Source organism: Drosophila ficusphila, unplaced genomic scaffold, assembly GCF_018152265.1.
Source record: "Drosophila ficusphila isolate 14025-0441.05 unplaced genomic scaffold, ASM1815226v1 contig_414, whole genome shotgun sequence".
Taxonomy (NCBI): domain Eukaryota; kingdom Metazoa; phylum Arthropoda; class Insecta; order Diptera; family Drosophilidae; genus Drosophila; species Drosophila ficusphila.
In genome coordinates this window covers 620,110-633,594 of record NW_025064328.1, presented here as the reverse complement: position 1 = coordinate 633,594, position 13,485 = coordinate 620,110, and the positions used below count along the sequence as shown (strand labels likewise).

Genomic DNA, 13,485 nt, shown 5'->3' with positions numbered 1-13,485 from the left:
ATGGCGCGTGCTGCGGCTTAAAGTTATAGCCAAAGCCAACGAGTCGAAGCCTGTTTTGGGCTGGCAATTGCGTAGAGTGTACTATAGAGTGTTTGCCGCTGCCCAAAAACCTGCTCTGGTCATGAAACTTACTGCACATTACTGCCACCACCACCACGAGTTAGTTCTGCTTTTCGTGGTGTGCTGGTGTTGTCGCTGCGATCTAATAAAGTCGGGCCAAGTCAACCGGGGCCATGTGGCTAACGAAAGTTATTTATGCACGAGCCAGTCTACTTAGGCCGGCCTGCATGCGTCATCGGTTGCTGTTCATAATTTATGCCAAGTCTTTGGGCCCAAACAGCGGCCTCAGCCAACCAGCAACCAGCCAACAGCAACCAGCAACCAGCGAGCAAAGTTGTTGGCGTGGGTGTTAATGGCAAACAGAGCGGCAACAACAGCGGCAGAGACACAAAAATGCTCAGCTGTGTGAGTGTGTGGAAAACTGGCAAGAGCCGTGTGGCAAAGTAATGCGACAAAGAATTACCCAAGATATGGTTGAGTTTCAAGTAAAAATAACAAATTCTCTGCAAAGAAAAAGTAAAAAGAAATGTTACTAATGTTCAAGGAGATCCAAATTGGTAGACAATATATCTTAGTTAATAGGAAACAGCATAAAATGTATCAAAAGCATTTGACTTTGGAATACTGTTAGCTTCTATTAAAATTATCAAAATGCCAGAGGGTTTTTTATTGCTGGCCAATTTTATTATCAAGAGCCAAAAACAAAGCAAATCAATCTCAACCTTCTGGATATAATAAAAGACTTGCAGCCAATTTTTACTGCCTCAGCATTTATGGCATGCAATTTGGCATACAAAACTAGTAAAAGTATACCTCTTGCTCAGAAGAAACAGGGTATTCGAGAAGAAAAGCGGAGTAGAATAGAACAGCAGCCATGCTGGCTTAAAGAGCAGATCCAAAGGGTCGACGACTTCCAGCGCCCGCATCGCAGAAAGGAAGCCTGCCACGGCAACAGTCGTAACTGCAACTGCAACGGCAGCAGCAGCAGCAACAACAGCAGCAACAGCAGCAGCAATAGCAGCTGGCAATGGCATAAAGCAAACAAATGGAAATTGTTAAAAGCCAGCTTTGGTTTATGGCCTTTTGCATGGAGCCGGGCCAATGCTAATTGCAAAGGAATGTTCGAGTCCGCAACGGCGGGCGTGGGTTGCTCTTGGCGAGCTCTTGGCCACAGTTAATTGCCAAAAGATAGACGGAGCCAACAACCAAGGTTCATCCGAAAAATAAATGTTTGTTCTGGCAGTACAGCCGCTCAAAGGAATCTTGGACAAAACTTTTTCAGTTCATGTAATTAGTTTTTTGGATAAAATACTCTATACTTAAACTAATGTATTCAAATTGTCAGAACTATCCAAAGAATGATTTTTACTCTAGATATCAATATCGAATTATTATTAAATTCTACCGATTATAAGTACACTTTCCTAATTCTGCCAATTTATAAAAATTCCAAATTTCATCCAAAATTCATAGATATGAATTGAAATAAAATCAAGGTATACAATTTTAAAAGTGATTACCCAAATCACCAGCCTTTAATAACAATTAATTGCTAGGTAATTTAAGGAGCACAAAACACTTACATGAAGAACCAAAAATTTATATTTAGAAAGTAACAAAAAACCGAGAATTAAATTAGCTCCTTTGGTTGGAGGCGGGAAAGCTGAATGCCTTGAAGGACTCCCCTGCTCCGCCGAAGAACTTGGACTGGAACTCCACCCAATGGAGACGCAGGGTGTGCAGAAAGGCACTCAGCCCCTCCATCATCACCAAAATGGCCACTGTGAGGATGGCCCAGGCGAAAAAGGAGGCCATGAGCATGGGAACGGAGTAGTAGAGTGGCAAGTTGTTGGAGAACCCCTTGTTGAGGACCATGTGCCACAGGACATCCGACAGCTGGTCGTGAGCCAATGAGAGAGCCCAAAGTCGGAGATACGAAGCCGTATGGGAAACCGAACCCAGAACCGTTTCGATGGTGTGGATACCCGAATGGATCCAAACCTCCGACATTTCGTACTCCTCCTCGTTGTCGACGCTCCGCTCACTGACATCATCCTCGTTGTATCGCAAGTCAGATCGCATCTCCTTGATCGTCTGCCGTCGATTCCGCTTGAAGTCCTTCAGCGCCCTTGCCTTTTCAATTTGCTTCCGGCGTCGCAGGAGATATAGTGGCTTTCCAGCCAGCAGAATGGGAATCGTGCAAAGGGCCAAAGCAACCAGGACGTACTCCACCAACCGCTCGGCGGGATACATGTCCGCCATACAATTCTCCGGCGGTGCTTCCGACTTCAGGAGCATCATGTTGATGAAGATGATCAGAACAGAGGGAGCACAAGCCGAGTTGTAGGGCGCCTCCTTGTGGCCCCCGAAGGCGAGCCACTTGTAGAAGATCAGGAAGACGAGGTAGCAGAACAAGCAGGTCATGAACACCATCTGTGGCACCACCACCAAAAAGAGATCCGCCTTCCTCTTCAGCAGAATACAATTGGCTGCCGCCAGTCCGAGTCCAAACATCATTTGCGAAATACCCAAAACAATGGCAAGTTTCATCTTCAGCGAATTGGTGGTGGTGATGGAGTCCTGGCCACAAACTGCCCATATGGGATCCATGCCAATGGGATACGGATGGCCGCTGTAAAAGTTTGGGTTCGAGGCATCGAAGGTCACCAGACTCAAGTGATCCTCCACAGTGGTCGCGTTATACCGACAACTCCAGCTCGAACCAAATAAATTCATGCCCCTCGACATGACGATGTTGTAAACTACTCCCATGTAGACGGAGAAAATCCCCATCAGCAGGATTATATACCGACCGGCGAAGAGGATGTTCAGGATCTCGTTCTCCGAGGTCGAGGCGATCTGGTACTTCTCAATCGCCCTGTGCTTCCAAATCATGAGCCATGAAAACAAAATTAAGAGGATGCCATGTCCCAAGTCGCCAAACATCACGGCAAAAAGAAATGGGAATGTGATAATGGTGTAGGGAGCGGGATTCAACTCCTTGTAGTCGGCAACTCCATAGGCGTCTATCAGGTTCTGGAACCCCCGGGTGAACTTATTCAGCCGAAAGTACGTTGGTGGCATGTGGTTGACCAACCGGGTTTTCTTCAGCAAAATCGCACGAGAAGCCATGTCGTCATCCGGTTTTAAATCCGAACTGCGCCTTCTGGAGTTCCTTTCCGCATCTTCCGATTTCTTCCTATCGTCTGCATCCCATGCATCGGTCATCTCGGCATTTTCCTCCGCCTTGTCTGCACCCCCACTCAATCTGGAGGCATTGGCCAGGATTTCCCTCACTTCCGGAACATCCGCAGTCGGTATATACACTTCAGCCAATAGATATCGGGGAACTTCCACTCCACCCACCAATCTCAGGCGATTCATCAGATCGTAAACTTTAAGAGCCTTGCGGAGATTCACCCGCACAATAAACAAATCCTGACCAGCGATCTCGAGGATCTGGCGTCGCATTAATTCGGCCTCCTTGAGAACCTTCTCCACATTCACGATCTCCTGGCTTAGTTCCTTCACCTTTTCCTCCCGCAAACTAGCCGACTTTGGGCAGTCATATATATTCACATGATAGTGCCCGCAGATCTTCAAGACTTTTGGCCAGAGCAGCGCGGAACTGGCCATCATGAGGATTGCGAACTTGCGCACTTTCTCGGGCTTCTGGCCATAGTGAAATTCGTAGACCGGAGTTGGCATTTCGGCAAATCGAATGATCAGGTTGAAGGAACACAATCTATATAGTAACAACTCGAAGCTGTAGAACTTATCCGCTCGAATGCAACCGATCATGTAGGTGAGTTGCGACGGATGAGTTCCCGTGTTGGTAGAGGCATCCTGAACCAAACCCATAATTGTGCTCTCCGAATATAAAAGTTCACTCCCCATGTCCGAGGTCATATATTTGTTGGCCTTGGTAATGGCGAAACTGTGCTCCATCATGCGATATCTGCGACTGTCCAATTTGTAATAGTGCTCCGTTACGGAACTTGCCTCCACATGAATCCTTTTCAACCGATCCCCATACTTGGCCAAATCCTTTTCCTTCAGACGATCCTCGCGATCCACATCCGGGTAGAAAACCTCATTCACATGCAGCTGAACGATCTGGTGGTGCAGGTTCTCCACCAGTCGCAGGTATTCGTAGCACATATTCACCTTCTTTGAATACAAATTGTTCAGCAGGCGATCCTCATCGTAGACATTGTTGAATTGCGCCGATCCATGGTGACCCAACTCAATGAGGCAATCGAAGGCATTGTCCGTGTGGAGGAGCAGTTGACAGAGCTCCATGTCCTCGCTGCGGAAGAAGGACTTCACCTTCGGCTCCCTTTTCTTTTTCATTGTGCTGAAGGTCTTGTAATTGTAGGATCAAATAATCAGTAGTATAAATGTAAGAGCTACGAATGTGAGTACTTTTTCGACTGGCTTTGTTTAAAAATTCTTGATAATTTGTAAACAAATAAAATATTTAGTTTATGATTTGAAATACTTGAGCAACATAATAAACTCTTAATAAACCAAAATAAGTTTAAGCTTTTAAAGTATATATTTTATTTAAAACAAACACAGTTGTATTGCAAATTCCTTAATGTTACAAAGCAATTTGTTACCTTTTTTATCCGAATACCTATTTCATTGGCCAGCTCTGTTTGCTTAATGTTTTGGGTTCGGGTATTTGACTCCTGCTAATTGATACGTTTGTTTGCCTCTCCTATTGTTGGCTCTGGTTTTTTCTTGTTTATTTAATTCGAGTAGCGAACATGTCCAGGTCCAAGCTGCCCCCCTGCTCGAGATCAACTGCAGATAATTTCATGGTTTGCATGCAAACTCGTTGCAGTTGCCATGGCTGCCACGCCCACCACTGCACCGCCGCCGCCCCCGTCGCCGCCACGGTAGAGTGAACCAAAACCAACTGGCCAACTGCAATTTATGCCCTTGTCTTCTCGGCTGGGAACACTCATTGTCAGACAGCTCAGAAGTTGTGGGAATTCTTGCATACAGTAATTTCATTATGCCTAATATGTCATACATCAGTGAGTTTAATAACAAAATTCTCACTTCAATTAGACGGCTACAAAATGTTGCAAGAATTCATGATACAAATTATAGTTCTGAAAAAGTAACCAGCAAATTGGTAATAATAGTTTACCATAAACCGTAATAGTGTGAGGTATTCCCGAGGTAACAAAAGATTTATTGGTGCTTTGTTTGGCCAACACAAGACACTAAAAACTAATCCCAGCGATTTGTTGACATGACACAATAGTATAAATATTTATGGTATTATTTTATGATCATTTAGTTTTATGGAAGAGATTGGGTCAAAAACTAGGGAATAAATTACCACATTTGACAAATTTGATAACAAAAAGCCAAGCTGAGTTTAGAATTCTTTGGGAAATATATGGTAAGCCATTTTCCACGAGCTTCTCAAAGTTATTGGTAGTTGCGAAAGAAACTGTATTAATTTCGTTTGTTAAAAGGTTTCTTTTAATGGCTGTGATTTAAGGCCTAAAGACAAAGCATTTGTTTTATTTTGGTAAGCTTTTGTTTATGGCGATAAACTTTCTTACGTAAAATATTTCGTTCACACTTTGTAAGAGATTCATTTCATTTCTGCGGCGAAAACATTTTCCCATAAAAATCGACTTAACATCGCATTCAAAGACATTGAAATTGTTTGGTAATTTGCTGTTTGAGTGACTGGCGACCCTTTGAAATGGATTCGAAAAGCATTTTCGGCTCATTAGCCGATGCTAAAAGGAAAATGGGCATTACTCACTCAAGTGAAAATTGTTTTTGGTACCGTTTGTTCGTTTGTTAGCACTTCCACGACAATGAAAGTAAAAGTGCCATAGCCGAACTGCACTTGATAATTTCTTTGGCAAAGCTTTGACAATAAAAGTGCTATTGCCATTGTTAAGCGGCAGTTCGATTTCATTAGCCCTCTGGCACTGCCAAGAAATTAAGTCACCGAATTGAAAGTTTCGAAAGCAAAAGTGAACAAAAACTTAGGCGGAAAGTTTTCACTTTTCGATGGTTTGTGTGTGCGCGACAATTGCAGGCAATAAATCAAATCGAAATCAAAGTCACTTACAGAACAACGGGGTAACACGTGTTGGCCGCCACATGAATGTGTCTAAAATAAATAGCAGAAACAATGTCAATTTGTAGCTGACGGCAAAGGCAGTTTTCGAGATCTTTTGAAGAGCTGAGTCCATAATGGGAATGAAGTTGAGGAGTTCATTGTCTGCTTGAGTGTTTTCATAAACTAATTTGCATTTCTCTTTTGCTTACTCATGTGTTTTTCTCCTCGCTTATTTCTTTGCAGTGGTAATGTGATCGGCGATCTTCGGGAGCAATTAGAAGACTAAACAAAAGGTAAGCAGCAGCTGCCATCGATTTTTTGGCATACGCCCTCGCACATCCATCTCAAATCTGAAACCATTTCGATTCGACTCGATTCAATTCAAAACAATCCACATTTTGGCTCACTCACTTTTCACCGCGGCAAAGAGAAAGTGCATTTCATGTTGCTGGCCTCTTAGCCAAAGTCTGTAATTTGCCAGAACCCGCAATTAACGCCTAAACAGACTGGGCCAAGTTCTCTCCATCAGTGTGGCAGTGCCAATCAAGTGCGTGGATCCCAGATCAAGTGGACTTTGAAGTTAACATTTCATTTCGTTTCGTTTCGTTTCGTTTGCTTGGCTTTTTAATTATAGAGAACCCGAATCAACGGGCCGTGTGGGTGTTTCCCCGCAGAATTGGGTCAAGTTTGAGTTGACGGCGGGGAAAACTGGTAGCGAAAGTTGAAAGTGACATTTTTGGCCCTATTTTGGTTGGTTCTCGAAAGGTACTCTAAAATGTAGTTCAGGCAAAGTCCAAAACTTAGGTAATATTACGCACTAAGCCAAGCTCATCAGGTTCGTCGCTTAAGTCATTCGTTTTGGCCTCAGACGCCGCGTTGCATAGTTTTATGTATATATAGAACCGTGGACTTGGCACCGTTAACAGCCAGACGGCCAAGAGTGGCTGCCTCAAATTCTGCCTGACGGCGGCTTCATTAAAATGTCTGCCTGCCAGATTGGCCCGGCCAAAACCGTTTTGTTGCTTTTTAAGAATACCTCTTAGTTATGGAGAAGAGTACGTTGAATATTTAATAGATGGTGTGCAGCATGTAGAAAACAAATTTAGACATAAAGAAACCAATGACTGCAACCTAACCCAAAATATTGAAAACCTTTTTTTGAAGTTTGATACTGCTTAAGTTTTTACTATAAAGCTCCTTATGGTTTCTCCTTTCTTTTCTCGAAGCATTAACACGTTAGTTGTTTTAGATTATATATATAAATACATAAAAAAGAAAATAGCTATAAAACTTAAGATTATTTAAAAAGGTAAATTCACGAAGGTTTTTTTCTATCATTGTTCTACTTAAATGGTAGGAAAAATAATTCAAAACACTGAATTATATGTAGTGATTAAGTTGGAACTCGTTAATTCTAATACTTCATTAATCAAAATTTAAATGGGAAGTTGAATCTCCGTTTAGGGTATCTTAACGTTCTGCAGTCGGTTAATAAAGCGTTTCTTTTTTGAAATTGAAACGTCTCTGTCTGGTGCGGCGGGTCTGTCTCCAGCGGCTGTGGTTGCAACTACTTGCGAGTACCTTGGCAAATGCATCATCGTCTGTGGCACGTCGTGGATGTCAGCTTATCTCGCCAGACGAACGCATCGCGGGGGGAGGGGCCTTTGCTTTGGCTTTGGGCCCGCTCAGGGTCTTTCGGTCTGAAGCTTCCGCCTTGGCCCGGTCAACTTCAACTTCAACTTCAACTTCAGTTTCAGCTTCAGCTTCGGCTTGAAGTTGAGTTTGAAACTCCAACGCCGCCGCCGCCACCAGCGAGCAATTTTCAATTTGCCAATTGTAGCAGTAAACTTCTTTATAGCTGTTCTTTCTCTCCGTCTTCTCTTGGCCCGACTTCTTGGCCATCTTCTGTTTGCCGGAGTACCGTTAGCTTGGGTGCTCATGTGGATTGGCTTTAGGTGTTTGTCTTGACTCCAGTTGTCTTGTTGTCTTGACTCCACTTCACCTGTTTTGTTTGCATGTGTGCTATTTGGGTGTGTGTGTGTGTTTCTGTGTGTTGTGTGTGAGTCTGCCGTGTGTGCGTGTTGGGCTGGCCTCCACTAATTTGCGACAATTGGCCAGGCCATTAGCTCGACCAGGCGGGCTCTCAGTGGTCCGGAGGGGGCGTGGCACCAACCATGGTCGGGCCGCAAGTTAGTCAGTGAAGTGAACCACCATATGTATCAATTTATCGAGGAATTCTGGCATGAAATTACAAATGCAAAGATCTTTCTTCGTTAGCTCATTTTGTTTTTCGGTTTTTTGTGTGACTTAACAGGCTGTTGGTTGGAAGGGCACTGGCCGCAGCGAGGGTTGTTACGGAAGTTCACTCTGAATTGGAATTCGGACTTAATTGCATTTGATTTGCGTATTTGGTGGGTATAATTATGTGCGAATTCAGGGAAATCAAAGGTTGTTAATGGGATGATATTCACTGACGTGTGGAAGGTTAGAGCGATGTGTTTAAGGAAGTTTATACCATATATTTAAAATATTACAAAAGATCAAATAAATTAGCAAAGTCAAATAACCTACAGAAAAATTCTTGAAAAATATTATAGATTTTTAGAAAAATAAAAATATAGAAGAATCTAACATCTTATAAGGCAATAGATTTTTATTTATTACTTGGTCCTAAAACAGTATATCATCTTTTGTACAGTAGAATAAATAGGAAAATCTTTAAAGAAAGCGCAATATTTTTATTGCTGAAAAAGCAAACTAAAACGTAGGTTCCTTTGATATTTGAGGCCATCTGACTCATTTCTAAGCCAGGCGACCATAGAAACCTTTCCCCCTTTAACGAAAAACCCAATTAGTGAATGACCCTTCAGGTTGGATTTATGTTCCATAAATATCGAACAATTGACAGACAGCCGGCGTTATTCTTGCAGCGGTGGCAGCTCTTTGGCGTAACTGCAGCGACCACAAATCTTGACCACCTTTTTTCCGCTGGCCAGTTAAAAAGGTAAAAAATAAAGGCTGCAGCCACACATGGGTGGCAATTCATTAGACACACGCTGGTTTGCATGATTTCGGCTTAGGGTTTTTCCTTTATTTCTTTTTATTTTTTTCTATTTTTTTCCTTTGGTTTGGCAACATGAAACGAGCAAACATGACCCAAATTTTGCCTATGACCGCACACACATGGACTGCAGTGGCGTCCAGGCTTGGGGGTTCCGCCCCCACAGCGGGGGCTTTGAGGCCCCCACCCCCCAAATTCGCGGCATGAGTTCAAAGTGAAATTTTGTACTTTGATTGTTGTTCACATGACCGCGATTGGTTTGTCAGAACCTAATCAACACATCATCAATAACAGTGGGGAATCATTTCTGTATTTTGCGTGGAGTTGCCGTTTGATTGGTTCTATGTTGGAGATTAATGACACACACAAGCACGTACACTAATACACCGACAAGGAGTGCACACAACACTCAACACACACGCCACACAACACACGAAAAACAAACAGCAAACAAATGGCCAAAGCAAATAGTGGCAGGTTAGGGGGTTACTCCGAAATGGACGTTGATTATGGAGTTGCCAAAACAAAAAAGCGGCTGAAAACTTAATGAAAGCCAAACGGAACAGTTTGTGGTTTTTCGCAAATTTTTCCAGCGGTTCGTGTGGGTGTCTGTGGCAATCTGATTGCCACTGTCCACTGGCGGTTTGATTGCCCTCTGTGTGTCTGAGTGGGTGCTACTGCTGCTGCTATTGATGCCTGCAATTATCCCCAAAAGCCACACAAACAATGCACAAATTAAACGCCATAAACAAAATCAAAAGAGTCGAGGGAAGCGGTTAGCGGGATTAGTGGTACAAGAGTAGGTGATTACTTGTTGAAAAATGGACAAAACTGCAGGGGAGATAAATAGTTGGTGGACTATTTCAATAGAAAAGATAGAGATGTATATTGCCAACTTCTAACATTTATATTTAAAACCAAAAACCATATAATTTCTATTTAAATATGAATTGTTAATATATTTATAATAATTTAAAACGAAACATTTCCTTTAATAACTATAAATCATATTGCTCAATTATTTCAATTTTAATCGTGCTTCAGAAAACTAATAATTTTTCGGTGAACAAAAAAAAAAAAGAAACTTTCCGGATCAAGCGAAATTTACCCATGAATTATGAACCTTAAAGGATAAATAACAAATATTTTGAAACGGATGATGAAAACAAATCAAGCACAAAATGAATGGAAGTAGGAAGCTTGGTAGAGATGCTCTGGGCCTCAAAAGCAGACAGCTGCTGGTACAGGGGCGTAGTGGCTGGGGTCAAATGGGCCCGCGGCGGGGGGCAATGTAAATATTTTACGCCACAATTGGCGCGTTGATTTGTTGCATATTAAACAACGGCCGCAGGCTGCGTAGGCCGCTCCACCGAACCGCCGAGCCACCGAGTACCACCGTACCACCGCGTTCGGAACCACCAATCGCGATGTGTGTTTGTGGTGCAATTAGCTTTTTTCCACCGCCGGTTTCTGTGGGGCATGGCATTGGTTATGGCTGCGGCGCTCCCGTAATTTGCTCATAACCCGGCTAATAGACAGCGTCAAAGGCCCGAAAGCCAAATTGGGTGTGTTACAGTGTTGCCATGTTGTGTATGTGTGTGTGTGCTTGAGTGTGGCTAGCACAGCACCGCCAGCATTTAGCCGCTGTTCAGCCCGATTGTTCAGATGGACGGCTTTAAAACGCCAGCCGATTTTCGGCCACACTTAATGGTGGCCACAGCCTCGTAACACGCGCCACAAAATTGCCAAAGAGGCAGGGCCGTAAACACACATATTAGTTGACTAGCAAGTGTTAAGTAAATCCGCAATGGCCGTAAATAAGAGACTAAAAGCCAGGACTTAAGCTCGAAAAATGCAGATACATGGTCGACAAATAAGATATAAAATGTAACCACATTATTTTTTATGTATGTTAAATTTTTAGATTTGCATACCTCTTTAAGTTTTCCTTTTTAAATTTGTCAATTAGCCGTACGTTACGTACATTTTTAGAATGGCAGCCAAAAAAACGGTTTCTATTAGCAAACCCCGCATCAACATTAGCATTTAATGATGTTAATTAGTTTCGACACAAATAAAATATTTTCAAAAACCAACTTCAGAATCGTTTAAGTAATTCTTGATGATCTTCATCGCGTTTTGCCAGCCTTTTTATCACGCAATCAGCCCGTCAAAAGCTGTAATCGACCTTGGCTCAAAGCGCATTTTTGTGGCTTAGAAGTTGGCGCCTTGTCATTGTTATTTTTTGTGTTCGTTTTTTGGCTTGTTTTGTTTTTGTTTTTGGTTTGGTCTGGTGTGTAAATCCATGAATTTATTCATGCGCTCATTGCCTCAATTAATGCGACATTGGGCGCAATTTGCTGTTTGTCATTAATCTTCATTTCATTTCAGCTTTTGGTTACGCCACAGAGATGTTTGCCGGTTTGCTGGTGTGATTAAAAAGGGTCTTACTCCGTTAATGGATGGGGCAGGAAGTCGCTTGTCTCGCGTGGCAGTGAGCTAATCAATTTTCGCCAAAAGGGTCGCCTGATTGAGGATCTTTTGGCAGCTGATTTCCCATCGTTCTTTGTGGCTGGCTCACGTCCCAGCACTCGAACTTGTTTTGTGGCCCGGTTTTGCAGAAAATTGCCAGCTTTTGAAGTGGCACGTATTACGTGCATTAGTATCCCTTTGTCACAGGGCCACAATGCACTTGCCAACGAAACTCTTCAGATTCGTTCCAGTGTGTCGAGCTTCTTCTCGGCTAAAAGATTTATGACACTTTTGTTTAAGCCCCCCCGAGCACATGGCCAAAAACCTCAATGCAAAATCAATGGCGCTGATGCTTATCGCTTATTGTTGGCCCGCTTGTCAAGGGGTTCTCTGGCTTAATTCTCCTAGCCCAGCAGACTGGCTCTCTCCCTTCCGCTGATTGAGACGATATCTTGAATGATTTATGCTTGACACGCTTTATTGAAAAGCCATGGCTCGCTCTTTGCTCTGAATTGGGGTCATCAGCTGATAGTATTCTGATTTATATGCGCCAGCGGTTGACATTCATATTTTATCTGCTTGCCACTTGCTGTGCTGCTGCTGCTGCTGCTGCTGTTGCCTTTTGCCTCTGTGCAACGTGTCGTATGAGTGACATTAGCGAGAATCCCCCAGCTAACAAGCTGCCATCTTCAGCCAGGAATAACAGTTAGACTTCATCTGGCTGGCTCTTCTTTCCTTTGCATGCACACTGATAAGGCCACAAACAATGACAGCAGAGGCAGCAAAAGCAAAAGCAGCAGCAACAGCAGCAGCAGAGGAACAGCAGCATCAGTGGCAGTGGCAACCTGTCCCAGTCCCATTCCGAATCCGAATCCCATCCCGAGTTCCATTCCAAGACCCCAGTCCGTATGTGGCTGGGCACCCACCCCCCAGAGATGCGACATTTCATGTCTCTGCACACTACCAGAAACGACCACAAAAAAGTATAAATATTTGCGGATCATTCTCAATGTGTTGCAATATATTTCTAGTCTAAAAGAGCTAAACAAAGATGTATAGAATATGTTTTGCATCATTTATTGTACTTGGGAATTAAAAGATAAAATGATACATAGATTATAACAAATTATAAATAAGATACAATTCTTAATTCCTTATAACACAAATAGCACTGGATCTAAAAAATTCAATGTCGAGGTCAAACTTAAGTAATCCATTATTAAATGATGTTTGTATCTTAATTTAAAAATTTGAAATTATATAATCTTTTACTTTCAGGAATCACTTCTACTTTTCTTTCATAACTAAAAGCATTTCCCAAATTGGTTTTAATGGCCTTTCGCAGATCATTTCACTCTCGTGTCGGATTTTCTCTCACTGCATTGTATGCGGCATATACTTAACAGTAAAAATAAATATTTTACTATAAATCATGCATTAGAGTCGCCTGCTGGCTCTGCCCCATCCCCTCGGTGGCAGTCAGTTCCCCATTTCCCCCCTTTTTCCCCGCCCCTGCCGTGTTCCCTGTCACATGTTTGCCGGAGTCTGAGGCTGCGACTCACGACATTGCTCGGAAGTAACACACATTTAGCGCTTGGCAGTCACAGAAATAGTTTGGACATGGGGCCCGCGGATTGGCATGGCTAAGAGATACCCGTTTTTGGCACTGCCAGCTATTGGCCAAGTGCCGGCAACGCTGGCTAAAACAGACAGCCGCAAACAGCAACAACCAAACGGCTAGAATGTGATTAGGCCTGACTAAAGAGAAGATACTTTAAGAATTTTTTAATGA

The 13,485-nt window shown here is 43.0% G+C and overlaps 2 protein-coding genes across 4 annotated transcripts in view; one reads left to right on the top strand and one right to left on the bottom strand.

Annotated features, from left to right (window-relative positions):
• Positions 1 to 13,485, top strand: part of LOC108095157 — an 84,853-nt gene that overhangs the window by 32,816 nt on the left and 38,552 nt on the right. For 2 of the 3 annotated variants that reach the window (XM_017196099.2, XM_017196095.2), the window contains one exon: positions 6,404 to 6,453. The exons of the other annotated variant lie outside the window; for it this stretch is intronic. The gene's annotated coding sequence lies outside the window, so the exon portion shown is untranslated. The remainder of the gene's footprint in view (positions 1 to 6,403; positions 6,454 to 13,485) is intronic. 3 annotated transcript variants of the gene reach the window in all.
• LOC108095154 (V-type proton ATPase 116 kDa subunit a1) lies at positions 1,640 to 4,549 on the bottom strand. Its single transcript, XM_017196093.2, has one exon. The coding sequence runs from the start codon at positions 4,411 to 4,413 to the stop codon at positions 1,696 to 1,698; it is 2,718 nt and encodes a 905-aa protein (XP_017051582.1). The 5' UTR covers positions 4,414 to 4,549; the 3' UTR covers positions 1,640 to 1,695.

Coding starts and splice junctions, on each gene's coding strand:
- LOC108095154 (XM_017196093.2), bottom strand. CDS start 4,413: ATGAAAAAGAAAAGGGAGCCGAAGGTGAAGTCCTTCTTCCGCAGCGAG.